Source organism: Echinops telfairi, unplaced genomic scaffold, assembly GCF_000313985.2.
Source record: "Echinops telfairi isolate 266 unplaced genomic scaffold, ASM31398v2 ScPeMD7_443;HRSCAF=831, whole genome shotgun sequence".
In the NCBI taxonomy this organism is placed as follows: Eukaryota; Metazoa; Chordata; class Mammalia; order Afrosoricida; family Tenrecidae; genus Echinops; species Echinops telfairi.
Window position 1 is genome coordinate 54,177,210 of NW_022104341.1, and position 15,170 is coordinate 54,192,379.

General features: G+C 39.2%; 1 protein-coding gene across 6 annotated transcripts in view; it reads right to left on the minus strand.

Moving 5' to 3' along the window:
* Window positions 1-9,788: 9,788 nt before the first annotated feature.
* LRRC7 (leucine rich repeat containing 7) overlaps window positions 9,789-15,170 on the minus strand; it is a 595,712-nt gene continuing 590,330 nt past the window's right edge. For 5 of the 6 annotated variants that reach the window (XM_045292109.1, XM_045292107.1, XM_045292106.1 and 2 more), the window contains one exon: window positions 9,789-10,389. In XM_045292109.1, the coding sequence (XP_045148044.1) occupies window positions 10,282-10,389 (108 nt within the window). In that variant the 3' untranslated portion in view covers window positions 9,789-10,281. The remainder of the gene's footprint in view (window positions 10,390-15,170) is intronic. The other variant, XM_045292108.1, reaches the window with a different exon arrangement.

Consider the following 15,170-nt stretch of genomic DNA (forward strand, 5'->3'; position numbering starts at 1 on the left):
CGCTCGCTTCCTCTTTACGAGTCCTTCACCCCATTCCTTTCACGCCTTCTCCCGGAAAAGCTCATTACTCTCTATCCTTCATCCATCCCTCAAGTACACACCCACCCTTACCCACTCTTCAAAATTAAGGTCACTTCTGCAGTTTTTCTTTCTTTCCTTCTTTTTAGATATTGGCATTCTTTTTCTATGTAAACACCAGGCTGTAAGGTCAAATAGTAGTCCTAGAGGTTTAAGATGTGACCAGGATCCAGTTGTTTAAAAATAAAGGTGATTGTGCTAATTATCCCTGAAGACACCTCTTATGTGCGGATTTCCACACACAACAAAAGCTTTATAGCTATAATTTTCATTTCTCCATCACTAAGTCCGTGAACTAAAGTACACAATAACACAATAATTAGTATAACTTCTTGTGAAGTTGACAAAGATTTTTATCTTGCTCTATTTATGAGCAATTTTCTTCCACAATAGCTTTTTAAAAAGTGAGTAAAATAAATGCCATTACAGCAGCAGGAGCTTAGGAATTGAATAAAGAGAAGTAGCTTTTATTTTTGTTTTCAACCTGCAAATTTTTATCAACACTAAGCTCCTTGGTAAATAATTTCCACTCTGGAACAAAATTAATCTGTGTCCATGGATCCAACTTTTAACATTTTTGTAAGGTTCCTTTTGCTATGAGAACAATTAAGCTATAACAAGCAGCCAAGAACTGAAAGACCAAGGCACACATCAAATGTCGGAAGCAGAAAGCGGCATGGAAGAAGCCACTGTGTGTTCCTACACAACTGAGAAAACGCACTTTTATGAGAATTCCTGAATGACCAATGGCCTAGCAAGGGGCCAAGGGACTAGCAGGGGCTGGAGCACAACTTGGTTAGACCACTTCAGGTTAGCATTTGGGGGGAAGATTCGTGTCTGTTTTCTAGAGGATATAAACCACATACTTCTTCTCAATAGCAAAATACGAAAAACTCAAGTGAATTGGCTTCAGGCACTTTCTACATACATGGTGATCTTATATGTAATAAGTGCAAAGCTGCACACACGTCCTGTGGCCCGACTCCAATAAAAGTCCACACGGCATACTGTTACTTAAAGTGTACAATCAACCACATGGAGACTAAAGACTATGCTATTGTTAGGAAACATCAACATTAGAATTTTCTATGGAGTGTCGGAGACAACATGCTTTTGAAGCAAATGACTGAAGTTACTTTCAGAGGAGAATCCTGGCTCCTTAGTTGAAAATTTAATGAAGACACCATAATCCACCAATATAGGCAGTGGGTTCTTTTTACACAAAGAAATTAAGAAGCAGAAGCAGGAGGAGGTAACTGATATCACCGGAATATTTCACTTACTTCTGGAGTTAGTTTGCCAGGAAGCGTGAAGAGAGAAATGTGAGAGGAATGTGTTCCAGAAAAGGAAGACAAATGTTTTACTTGCAAAGGAGTCCAGGGCCCATGAGATGGGAAAGGGACTCTTGTTCGGCAGGAGTGTCCCCTTTCCTAAACACCATTTTTCTTATGTCACTGGGTTCCATTGTTTTGCTTACACAAAGGAAGGATCTACTAAAGTGAATGCTAATGGCAATATTAAGCACATGCTTTCAACTTTAAGTTCAGCAGGTCAGATTCTAAGCTCTATAGAAGTTTGAGAAAAGGCATGTGGTTTTACAAATGAAGCCAGGATCCATTCATTTATTTGGTAGTTTGTTAAAATAGTTGGAGTCCTTAGGCGGGGCAAATGTTTTGGCCCTGAACTAGCTAGCTGAAAGCTTGGCCGTTTGCACCCACCCAGGGGCGAGCAGAGGCCCTGGCCGTCTGCTTTTGAAAGGTCACAGACACGGCCACTTGATGGGACAGGTTTACTCTGCACACAACTAACAGCAACCACAATCTACACGGTCAAGTTCATTCGTCAGCTTCTGCTGTGGCCTGAGAATGTTGATGGGAGTAGATGACATCTTCCCTTTGGTTGGTGTGCTCATGAATTGATGATAAACCGCCAAATGGAAACATCATCATTCATGCTGACTGGCTACGGACAGACAAGACTTCGGCTAGGAACAGGCAGCACGAGTCAGCTTGATTGACTCGGTTGAGACGTGGCGGGGGACTGGAGAATTCCTCCTCCAAAGGACCGCTCCTCGGCCTCACGCCTGTCACGACACCCTTCACTTCGCCATGACACCCCTCACATGTAAAAACAGCATAGACAAAGTGCTATCCGCATGACAATGTAGAGGGAGACTCTTAAAAAGGGGATCTAAATGTAGGCTCAGCTGTGTAATTTTGACTTTTTAGGACGCAGCCATTTCTCTTTGCCAGGTCTCTGGTGAAATTAAGGTACGAGGCTTGATTATCTCTAAGATGCCCATAAAATCAAAGCCATGACTGTGAATCACCCTAACATGTTCTTTCCTGTGGGAGATTTCTGACAGCTGGAAGCATGATTTCTCCGCACAGGAAAAAAGAGACTCTCACAAATGACAAGGAAAACTATTAGGAACTCCATTTAAATGGGCAAAATCACTTCTTAACTCCTTGGACATTATTTCAATCCTTGGGAAGCATTAAAAGAAAATCAAACACCACTGCTGATGCACAGCATAAAAGCTCGCAGAAGAAAGGCCAAGGAGGGAAGAAGTATCAGGTGAGAATTAAGCTATACACTAAGCACTGACAAACCATTTGCTGTAAAGGTTATGCAGATTGAACATTAGCCTCTTGTTTAACATGATCTTTATGACATGCCTCTAATATCAGGTCTGCCATCCTTTTAATCATTGCAAAGTTGTTATTGAGAATCTACTATGCCTCTAACACTACAATAGACACCAGAAGGACATAGTAAGCCTACAGGTAAGCTCTCCTGTTCAGGAAGCCTCTGTTCATGTTGGGTGCCTTCTCTCAAGGAGCTCACAGTTGACAGAAGAGAAAGAACAGACACTAAACAGCTGTGACCTCAGGCATAAGATGGTTTGATACTATAAAAACAGGGGAAATTAATGCGATGGTGTCGAGGAAGAGAAATTTCTTCCCATTAGGATTAGGGAAGTTTGCGTTGAAACTTTAAGGCTACACATTGTTTGTACAATTTGAAGCGATGTGGGAGAAGAGGCATTTGGGTAGAGAGAGCGTGTGGGCAGAGCCTGAGTTAGAAAAGCAAAGTGAGTACTGGGGGAAAGGAAGGTGCTCACTGTGTCTGGAATCCTGGAGATGCATCCTGACCTGGGGAAGGTGAAGAAAAACCAAGCGGTTGCTTGATTCAAAGTCTCCACATTTCCGTGGAAGAGTCAAAAGATAAACCATTATCTATGATAGGCAGACCTGTGTGAATCAACCTCACGAAAACAGTGTTTTCATGTAATGGGCTGAACAGCAGGATGTGGCAACATTCTTAATCTTACTAAAGGAAGTGATGCAATTTCCTATGAAATGTAGCCAGCTGTGTAACTTAACCCATCGTCTTCCCACCTGGGTGCTTCTATGGCACCCAGTGAACTCTGTGTTCTCTGGTAGTCTAGAGCAGGGGTTCTCCACCTTCCTCATGCCGCGACCCTTTCATACAGTTCCTCATGTTGTGGTGACCCCCAACCATAAAATTATTTTCGTTGCTACTTCATCACTGTAATTTTGCTACTGTTATGAAATGGGCGGCCCTTGTGAAAGGGTCATTTGACCCCAAAGGGGTCGCGACCCACAGGTTGAGAATCGCTGCTATAGAGGGCATGGTCATAGAAGGGTCCATTTTGGGGTACTCAACATAAGAGAATCTCTTCAACCATGTCTTTTAAAATGCTGAATGCTAGCTTTTCTTCATGTGAAGAGACAAATCATCATAAATCTCTCTCCTCTTTTTGACAAGCAAAGTGTGTGTCCAGATTCTGTCCCCTTTTACAAGGATTCCAGGAATTCTGGTTGGTATTTATCCCGTCCAATCAGGTATCCACTCTTGATACTTCTCTCATAGCCAGCAATTTGATTCTGACTCACCGCGACCCTATAGGACAGTGAACCCCCCTGTGGGCTTTCTGAGACAATAGATCTCTACGGGAGTACAATGCTCCATCTAGAACATCTGGTTTTGCCCGTAATTCTATAGCAAGTGTTCCCAAGGACCAGAGGCCACTGCATCCAATACACAGACCTATCTGTGGCTCCATGCGGAATCACCATGCTCAGCCCCAAGGAGCTCGAACTAGTGGAAAAGCTCATTCTTTGGGCAATAGGATGGGTGAGGACAGGGCAGAAGGAACTCGCCACGTTGCCTTGGACTGTCTTTATTCTGCAACTCCTCTCTTTCCACTGGCATGTGAGACGCTGCGCAGAGGACACCATGGAAAAGTCCTTGCAGTAACTAGTATATAATTGATACTCAAGTATTTATTTTAGTATATCTAAACATTGTATTTAAGTGTTTTATTATATTCTCTAATAAAATCTTTTTAAAATGTTTTGAGTTTTTGAATGACATAGTAGAGACATCTGGAATTCAGTTGCAGTCATTGTTTTCCTCTGAAGAAAACAAGGGAATTCATGGATGAAAATAAAATGTTTGCACTAACATATCTTACTCTAGGTACAGAGATACCTGGCTTACTCATCATGTTATCTTAAAGAAGGAAAAGAAAACAAAACAAAACCAGCCTAAAAATACACTTGAGCAAGTGGAAGTATTAAGGGGGGAAAGAAAGAAAAGCATTTCACAACTAGAAGATTGGTTGATTCCTTTAACTCTTTTCATGACCACCAATGCCTCCACACACTGAAAAGTATTCCCGCGTAAGCACTATGTTTAAAGCATAAAAGAAAATGATTCTGTGCTTGAAATCTCATCCTTGGCCATTTGACCGGGGCTTTTTCTTTGGGTTGGGTCGATATTATTTCTATCCTAATAAGGGTCTATACTGGTTCTATGTTAGGAAGAACCACAGGGTTTTAGTGCATCCTAAACACACCCTGCTTGAATTTCACAACCTTCTGTTTTTGGGGGTACTGCTATTAATTAAATTATGCCAAAATCAATCACGGAAACAACAACAAAAAAAAACAAAACAAGGAGAACACCCAACCAAGCAAAAAAATACAACCCAAAAAGGTGCTTTGGAGCCCATGACCCATGACAGCTGGGAAAGGCATCCATCAACACGGCTGCAGAGCTAATCATCTCATCAACGCAGCTTAATGTGCAGGCGCACCGCTTAGCTTGGTTAGTGCTCGGTGGCTCACGGAAGACAGGAGCAGCCCTCTAACAGCAGAGTCCAAATGGGAGCCACTCTGTCCAGTGCAGAAATTGCTTCTAGAGTTGGAACCAAGTAGTTGTAACACACCCCACCCCCTCTCCATCCTTAATCACTTTCCCCCTTTGTTCTTCATAAACACACTTCACGCAGATAGTGAAACCCCAGAGAAAATGCCACACTCTATTGTTCAGATCTCTCTGTGAATTATGCGGAGTAGAAGTTGGACACTTCCCGGTGTTTCAGACCATTCTCTCACAGACAGGGTTAAAGGTAAGGGAGATGTGAACCCATCCCATTAACAATCAGCAGGCGGCTCTGAGGACATCCTCTCATATGGTAAAACCCAATATTTTAAAAACAAGTGGGAACAGTATTATATCGAAACATTGCCACGCACAACCCTTGCACGTCAGCTTTGGGTGCTGTCATCAGCAACTGCTGTCATCCCTTGTGGGGTTTGGTGAATGTTTTTACTCCGAATTCCCTGACCACTCTGGAAAATTGTTCTCAAACTGGAAGCTACAACCCTCAGTTGATTCTTAATCAGTTGATTCTCAGGAGTCTTTGAATAAAGCCCAAATGGGGCTTCTGATCTTTGTCTCAGCAGGATAGAAGAGAACATCACTGCCTTTGGAGGATGAGAGGGACCGATTTATGGCAGCAAGTAGCCAGGAAGAGATCAGATTTACAAACTAGAAACAAAGTTCAGCATGTAGGGCTGGTATCTGCCTTAGTTTAATCCACGAGGTGTCTCCTAAAACACATTATATGGACACTTTGGATTGAAATTGAGTTAAGAAGATGCATAGGAGAACTAACACCCAGGACCTTCTACAATACGACTCCACATGTGTTCCATAGCCTATGTCTCCTAGGTTTCCACTTACTCCACATTTTATATTTAAAATTCATTTTATAATATATATTTGGGGAATGATCTTGCTGGCTGATGGGAAAATAACCCTGGAATGGAAAGTGGGTGTAATGTTAAGGAAAAGGCGTATACAAGGGCTGTTAAATGTGAAGATTTCCCCACAATTCCAAGGTGACCAGGTAGCTCCAACCATAAGAGAAGACACATCACTAACTCAGAAAGATTTAGCATTTCTGTGAGATTAACTACGTTCTGTAACTGGAGCTTCAGCCCTGTTTTACTGAAATTACAGAACCAGAATTTTAACTTACTGGGTTTCATTATTTATTTGCCTTTTTTCACCTTAGTAAACATTCAGTACGTCAGGAATCAAGCATTGTTATCTGATTTAATTTACCAGGAGTTAGAGTGGTAGTTTATGACCAGTATGCCTTTCTTCTGTTTCCTGGTTGTTGTTGTTATGGTTTATTCTTACCTCTTGGTGACAGTGTATTCATCTTCTTCACAATAGACGCTCTTGATCTGTGCACCAACAAGATGTAGAAACACTGAAGACAGCAGTCAAGCCAATGGGAAGACATGTTGGAAAGTAAAGTGTTTTCCAAAGTTTAACTTGTGGTGGAAATATTAAATGGATTCTATGATTAACCGGAAAATGCTTTTCTGGTTTCCATCTTCCAAACATCTTAGCAAATTCAGACACATTTCACTTAATACTTGAATATGTAAATATAATTTCATGAGTGCTTCCCTCTGAATCTCCTCTTTTCTCTTTGAATCCCCCATTAAAAGTTATTTCAGTCCTACTGCAACTGATGGTTTGTAATCCCTTTTTTAAAGCTATTTTGCAGCCTGAAGGTGGTAATCCAAAGTGAAGCCCACAAATAACAGCGATTGCTTGATAAAAATGTAATTACAATTCCAAATTGCTGGTACATGTTTGGTTTTGTTCTTTTTGAAAACAGGCTTTAATGAACAATTAATTAAGATTATGGATATATTTATATATTATTCTGATTTTAAGTAATACTTTGTGAAAAGTGCATTTATAGTTTTAAATTATTCTGTTTGATTAGATGATTTGTATTGCCTGGGAGGCTGGAATTATCATAAGATAACTTTAGTCACACAATAGTATGCTGTATTTTTTTTACAAATAATGTGCCCTTGTCAATAACATAACCACCCATATACTATGAAGCATAGCGCTTATGAAAATAATGTGTGTTTGCATGTTGGCAAAAAATATTATGACACACAGATTATTAGCATAACAATACAGTAAGCCTTGTAATAGTTTTCAGAATTGTTCATTAATGTCTATTTGGTTTTCACAATAATCAGCAGTTCTCCTGATAATTTTCATTTCTGTTCATTCCACCTGTCATCATTCTCCATTACATCTTATTGATCTACCCGTTATAGGCCACTTCCTCATCAAGAAGATTCCAGTAAAAATCAAAGACCAAGAGGTAGCGTATACAGGAACCATCATGAATTCCACTCCTTGTTGTTGTTGATTTTCCTTCTTTAAAGGCACACCCTTAACTTTTTTTGTTTTGTTTTGGATTTTGTTCATATGAACCAGATTCTAATTTCAGAACGCAAAAACAGTTACTTCAAGAAAGTTAATAAGAAAAAACAAACAAGCACTCCCCCCCACCCCCCCCAATGAATTATTAGTTCTGGTTGTCTAGAATCAATTAGATAGTTTTCTTCAGATGATTAACCATTTATTCAGTCAACCTACAAAAGGAAAAAGAAAAGCCTCTTTTCAGTGATGCCTGTCTGTTTCCGAATGCAGCATGTCCGTACAAGTGACACTGAGGCACACAGGCAGACCAGGTTTCCTTGCCAGCGGTCAGGGCTCTTTTTGCTCTCTTCTTCATTCCTAAACTCTAGATCAGGAAGGATGAAAGCATGGCCCAGAGTGACCCTCTAATATCGGGAAAAGCAGAGCTGTTCACTAGGACCATGATCCACTCAGCTTAGTGCCTCCGAAGCATCTTCGGAAGATGTGAATTTGACATAGAAACTGAAAAAATGTCTTGGGGACATTTCTATGTTTCAGTTTCCTTCTACGTTTACCATAAAGATCAAACCAAACTTATGGGGCGATGTTGAAAGCTGCACTGACACCAAGTAAAGTCCAGGCCTTTATTTTTTGTCCTTGAACTGATTTTCCAGTGACTTCAAGTGAGGTCAGGGAGGGCCTCCTTCTTGATCAGTGATCACCATCCTCTAACAGTGGCTCAATGTGGTAGGTTGGAGTGAGTTTTGAAAAAGAAAATTAAGCTCGGAAAGACATTTCCCATCAGAAACTGTCAATATCATATGATGCATTTAAAAGCTACTTCTGGGAAACATATTAAACAGGCCAATCATTTAATCATTTTTTTGAGTGTCAAACCCTATAAAACCATGGTATAATGCCATCCTGACATAAAATAACATCAAAATTAGTGCATCATCTATAAAGTGAAGTATTATTTGTCTTCTGTGACAAATTCTATTGCCAAAAAATACCACTGCACTTCTAATAAGTGTCACTCATTTTAATAGACCCTACAAAAATACAATATTTTCAATGTCCCCATAAAACAGTTAACTCACAAATATTATTCTCAGAGCTTTGTTGATATCAATATGTGAGACTATTGTGAAAATTCTAACAGAATTTTCTAATGGAAACATTAGCATGTAAAGTAAATTTAGTACATAAAAAAAGGTTTGTGGAAATATGAGAAAGAATGGACACAACTAACACTGGGAAATTGTTCTGGAATTTCAAATTAATATATTTTTTTAAAGTAGTGAATAAGATTACAAAGAAGCATTGTATGGGGCTGCAAAATGAATTGTGATAGTTTATAATGGAAAATAGTTCCAGTACAGTATCAGCCAACTCTTCATTAATTATGCTTATCTTTCTCTTTAGTTGGAAAGATTCAAATTTCTATTCTTTGAAATTTTATTTTGGGAAAAAAAAGGATTTAGACATTTTCTCCATTTCTTCCCACAAAACAGGTGCTGATTAATAATACCGGTAGACCACAGCTCTGAGAAAATATATTTGAAGTTTCATATTTAAATACCAAAGTGTTTTCTTAAATCACTTTCCCATAACTTTCTAACAATAGTATTTCTTAATGATAAATTTTATCAATTCCCAAAACCCATTTTGAATGATTTAAAAGTAGCAAATTAGATAAAGCAACACACAAATAAATTCCACATTTACAACTAAATAAATTACAGGGCTTACAGTATATAAGCAACATAAACTCGAATGAAAGAAAGCAAAGTTTTTCCTGCTGCCCATCATTCACTGCTGAACTTTGTGGAGCAAAAGATTTATCTACATTGACCTTTAGTCCATTCTTAACTCCACATGTATTGTAATTAGCTAAAGGCATTGAACAAATTTAATTAGTTTGTCCTGGCTATTTTTACTCCGGTCCCAGAGGTGAATGACTAATTTATGAAATATTTCACTCTGTAGTATGAGAATTTAGCAAATGATTATGGAACCATATATAAACACTTTATACCATATGTACAGTTACTTTCATAAGGCATTATCATGTAATTTTTTTATTGAAAAAGATTCAATATAGTAAAGTCTTATTTTAAGATATATTTTCTTTCTCAATCCGAGATGTTTAGTTTATGAAAATATTGTTTTTATCTATATTCTTTTTGTTTATATGCCAACATATACCTTGTGCTAGAAATATTTTATGGGAATTACAATTCTTTATATTTGTATTTTCAATATAAAGGCATATACAACTTTGAGGCAGTGTTTCTGATGGAGAGCAGAATCTGTAAAGAGCTTGTGTGTGCTTCCGTGCTCTGAAATAATATGAAATCCACTTTGAGAAGAAACTAATTTGATAAAAATCTAAAACAAAACCAAAACAAAACTGCACCAATGCACAGCCAGAGGCTGACAATTAAAACGAGTACATAACCACATGAGCGTCATATTGATATAGTTAACATTTTTAAGGATGATCAGTGCTAACATATAGTATTATACATTTGGCACTAATGTTTGCCATTGGTCCAGCAATTGGCAAAAAAACGTTTCTATATATAAATTTATTTTTGAACATTAGGTCTGGCTAGACGTATCTTCACTATTTATAAAAAATATTTAGACAGTAAGCTCACGTTGAATAACTAGATCTACTGTGTTCTGGAAACTCTTCAGTAGTAATACAGCTTTTTCATGTTCCATATGTACAAAACTGTGTCCATTTGCCTGTGAAAACACACAAAAACCAGAGCAATTAATGGAAGTGATTTGTGTACCACTTTTTTATCATTGTTTCCAATAATAAGACTCCAGAGAGTATAGAGCAACAAAAAGTTATCAGCTGTAGAAACCACAATGGTATTACATGAAGAGCAATAATCATTTTCCTCTAGGTTCAGCTCAATGTACCCATTCACCAGGTAGTGAGCGGATGTGTAGTATGTCTCGGATGTGTAGTATGTCTCGGATGTGTAGTATGTCTTGCCACGGTGCTAATCACAGATACCCTAGTCAACAATAGCTAGCAGTGCTTGGAATACAGGCATTCAGCTTTTTGTCACTGTTCTTCGGATTGTTTTCTTTTCTTTTTCCAAGTACACCATTGAGGTGGCTTGAAGGATGCATGGGTACTACTTCCTTGTTATATAACTATTCATACAGCAAAATCTGCAAAAGTCAGTATCTAGGTACATAGAATCCTACCAGAAAAGGAAGCTCAAATATTTTCCACTAAGCGGAGCAATAACAAAGTGCTAAGACTCGACCCTGCCTAACCGGAGAGCTTAAAGGCATGGAAAACAAGGCCGTGCCACTGAATTTGTGCTCTCAGAGTTTCTCCGTACGAACCCATCAACACAGGATACTATTTAGTCTCTCCAAACATGCACAGACACATATATCCCACCCACTGCCACTGGATTGATAGGGACTCATCGCGACCTTGTCCTATAAGGGTTTCTGAGGCTGTAAACTTTACAGAAAGAGCCAGCCTCATCTTTCTCCATCAGAGTGGCTGGTGGTTTCAAACACGGATCTTGCAGTTAACACTCCAGTGCTTACTCTACAGCACCACAAGAACTCCCAGCCTCATATACAACATTCAGAACCACAAAAAAGCCAACAACACCAGAAGACTCAATGCCCATTCATATATAGTAAGGATTTGTCAGTGAGTTATAATAAAATTGAGTATTTTAGTCCTGTATCGTATAACCACATTTTCTTATGACTCACTGACAAACCCTTAGTTTACAGTAGAAGTCATTTTTTATTTACCAAATGTTAAATGTTATCTATATCAGGGGTCAACAAGCTTTTGAGATGGAAAAGCCAACCCAGTCCCTCACAACAATTTAAAAATTATTTGAGAGTCATAGATATATTTTACAAACAAATGAAATCACCATTATCTGAATAATATCCTTCAAATTTTTCAATTTTACTTCAGAGCCACGTATGTGAATGGAAAGAGGCACATACGTCTCGAGAAGCGGGTTGACAGCCTCTGAGCCATGCAACACTTCCCAATCCAATTTAATACATTTCATTGATAAAGCACAGCACACGGACATTATCAACCCTGGATGTTCCCACTGTCTTCCGGTTCAATGTGTGGCTTTCAAGTTGTTTCTGACTCATAGTGACTCTGTAGGACAAAGGAGAACAGTCTCACAGAGGGTCCTAAATTGTTATTTTTTTAACGATCATTTTATTGGGGGCTCTGACAGCTCTTTTAACAATCCATACAGCAATTGGATCAAGCATATTTGTACATATGGTTCCATCATTGTTTTCTAAATATTTACTATTTCAGCCCTTGGTATCAGCTCTATCCACCCCCTGCCCGTGACCCCTTGATAAATTATAAATTATTATTATTTTCATATCTTACACTGACTGCTGTCTCCCTTCATCCACATTTCTGTTTTTTGATCCCCCTTGCAGGGGTCGAGTTATATGATGATCATTGTCATCAGTTCTCCCTTCCTCCCTTTCTCCCTCCACCTTCCCATGACCCTCCTGGTATTGCTGCTCCCATTTCTGTTCCTGAGAGGTTTATCTGACCTGGATTCCGTATGTTGTGAGCCCTTATCTGTACCACTGTACATGACTCGGTCTAGCCAGAACTGAAAGGCAGGACTGGGGTCATGATAATCGGGGGTGAGGCAGCCTCAATGAACCATAGGAATATTGTGTTTTTCATTGGTTCTATACTGAGTCCTGGTTGACTCATCCTTTCTTTGTGACCCTTTCTGTGAAGGGATGTCCTATTGTCTATAGATTGGTTTTGGGTCTCTGCTCCAAACCCCTCATTCTCAACAATATATTTTGTTTGTTTGTTTATTTTGGGGTCTTCTGATGCCTGTTACCAGGTCCTGCTCACACCTCATGAACACATAGGCTGGTGTGCTTCTTCCATGTGGGCTTGTTGCTTCTCTGCAGGATGGCTAATTGTTTAACTTCAAGCTTTTAAGACTCCAGATGCTAACTCCTTTGATAGCCAGGCACCATCAGTTTTCTTCACCACATTTGCTTATGCACCCATTGTGTCTTCAGCGATCATGTTGGGAGGGTGAGCACCACAGAATGCCAGGTTGCTAGAACAATGTGTTCTTACATTGAGGGAGGGCTTGAGCAGAGTCCCAAAGTCTGTCCACTTCCTCAATGTATGGAAACTGACTGTCACATCTTTGTTCCATGAACTGGCTGGTGGGTTCAAACTGCAGGCCTTTTGGGTAGTGGCAAAACAATTACCATTGCATCACCACAACCAGGGCTCCAGTGTTCCAGTTCACGATCTTTAAGCAATCAGAACTCATTTCAAACACGATTACCCTAGGGTTATAATTCCAAGATTGCAACAGGCTATTATCGTATTTATTGTGACATGGATGAACGTGAAGGCACGATGCTGAGTGAAATCAGCTATCACAGAAGGATAAGTATTGTATGATACCTGCAGCTATCTTTGACACATGTTTCTAAACGAACACTGCCTTGTTGTGAGGGCACCTGGTTCTTTAATTTTTCTACATTATATTACAGATAATCTTGATTGGAATGCTTTTTTACTATGAACATATTGAGAAATATTCACTGTCATGAGGGTCTGAAAAATAAATACAACCTTACTGAAACTTGGTAGTGATAAATCTTAGAAACTCAATGAGTAACAATTATGTAACAATTTGCCTCGCAGGCTAAGATTCAGTAGTTTCAGAAAGGAATCAGTCAAACTGACTGCTTGGCAAAGTACAGGCAATAAAACCTGTTCATTAGGTGAATTTTTTCAGTTTCCATTGACTTATTTTGGGCACATATTGCTCTTGTTATTTTATTTACTTTTTCCCTTTGATTTCTTAAGCTATGATAAATATTTTAAATAACCAATCATTTAAAATGTTTCACTGCCTTTAGCCTTTCAGAATTTAAAGCAGTAGTTTATCCCCAGCAAGACTGTACTTATCTTTATAACTTAGATGAAATCATATGACACATATTTTATCACAGGTACATCAAAAGTGATTGCCTAATAGTGTGATATCAGGAGATTACAAATTATTGAATTTTTAAAAACTACACTACATCCAAGAATAAAAAAATATTAGTAAACAAAAATGTAAACCCTTAGAAATATATAAGTATAAATTAATATAGAATTAAAGAGCCTATATATGCATTCCTTTCTTGTTGTTAGTTGTCATCAAGTTGATTGCAATGCATGTGGGCAGAGCAGAACTGCTCCTGAGAGATTCCATCGTCCGCACTTCCCAGGAGCACACCACCAGGCTGATGTTCCCAGGCACTGCTGGGTAGATTCAAGCTACCAACTTGTCAGCGAGTAATCAAGCACGTACTCATTTCATTTAATAAACCAAAATGCCTATTGAATTTGGGATTGACTTTGGAGTATCAGGAAATATTAAGTAGGATGCATGTGTGTGTGTGTGTGTTTGAGTGTGTTACATGACTCTAATTTCTTGCCTGATGTTGTAGTACAAAACAGATAACTATGCTCCATTTGATGTTATCTCTGGTGAGACAGTGCTGTGGGGTAAGGCACACAGCATTTGGTACATTTTTTTCTCAACCTTAATCTATTTCTGATTGGAAAATAGAGAATTTGCGGGACAAATAGGCTTATTTCACAGAGTTTTCAGGAAATACTAAGAAGGAGCTCTGGTTGCTCAGTGGTTCAGCACTCAGCTATTAATGGAAAGGTTGCAAAGACATTTTGATCTGCTTCTGTAAAGACTGCAGCCTCGGAAACCCCATAGGGCAGTTCTACTCTGTCTTATACTGTGGGTTGGAATCAACTCGACGGCACACAGCAGCTACTTCAATGTCTTCATTTGACCAAAAGGCACTGTGAAATGAACATTTAGCTTTCAGAATGGAGTTGTTAAATGCCAAATGTTAACAATGACTTTATGAGTGCTCAGACGTTGCAGTTCGAGACACCAGTGTATCATTTCAGTGAACCCCCAAACTGGCGCTGGAACCAAATCAATGGCATCATTTTTGGGTTCATGCATAGGAATTGCTAATCTAATATCATGAGTAAGCAAAGAGCAACCCCAAACCCCCATCTCATCATCACTGTCAGAGAGCCTGTAGGACAGAGCAGAAGAAAGCGGTCTCCGGAGTTGGCAGCTGTCAATCTATAGCGAATCAGACTGGCCCACTTTTCTCCCATGGTGCAGCTGGTGGGTTTGGATGGCTGAGCCTTTGGTGAACAGTGCAATGCCCAACTCACTGTGCCACCAGAGCCCCTATATTAGCAAATAACTTGTCCAAAATCCAGGTAGCGAATTAATCATTGCTGTTCATTAATCACAATTGTTGAGGTTCAAAAGATTTTCAAGGAAAGTTTGTGTATTTCCATCATGATTACTGGTGGTGAGGTGGGTGTGGGAGGCCTGGTAGGGCATGATCAAGGGTAATGTAACCAAGAGGAATTGCTGAAACCCTGGTGGGGACTGAGCATGATAGTGGGACAGGAGGAA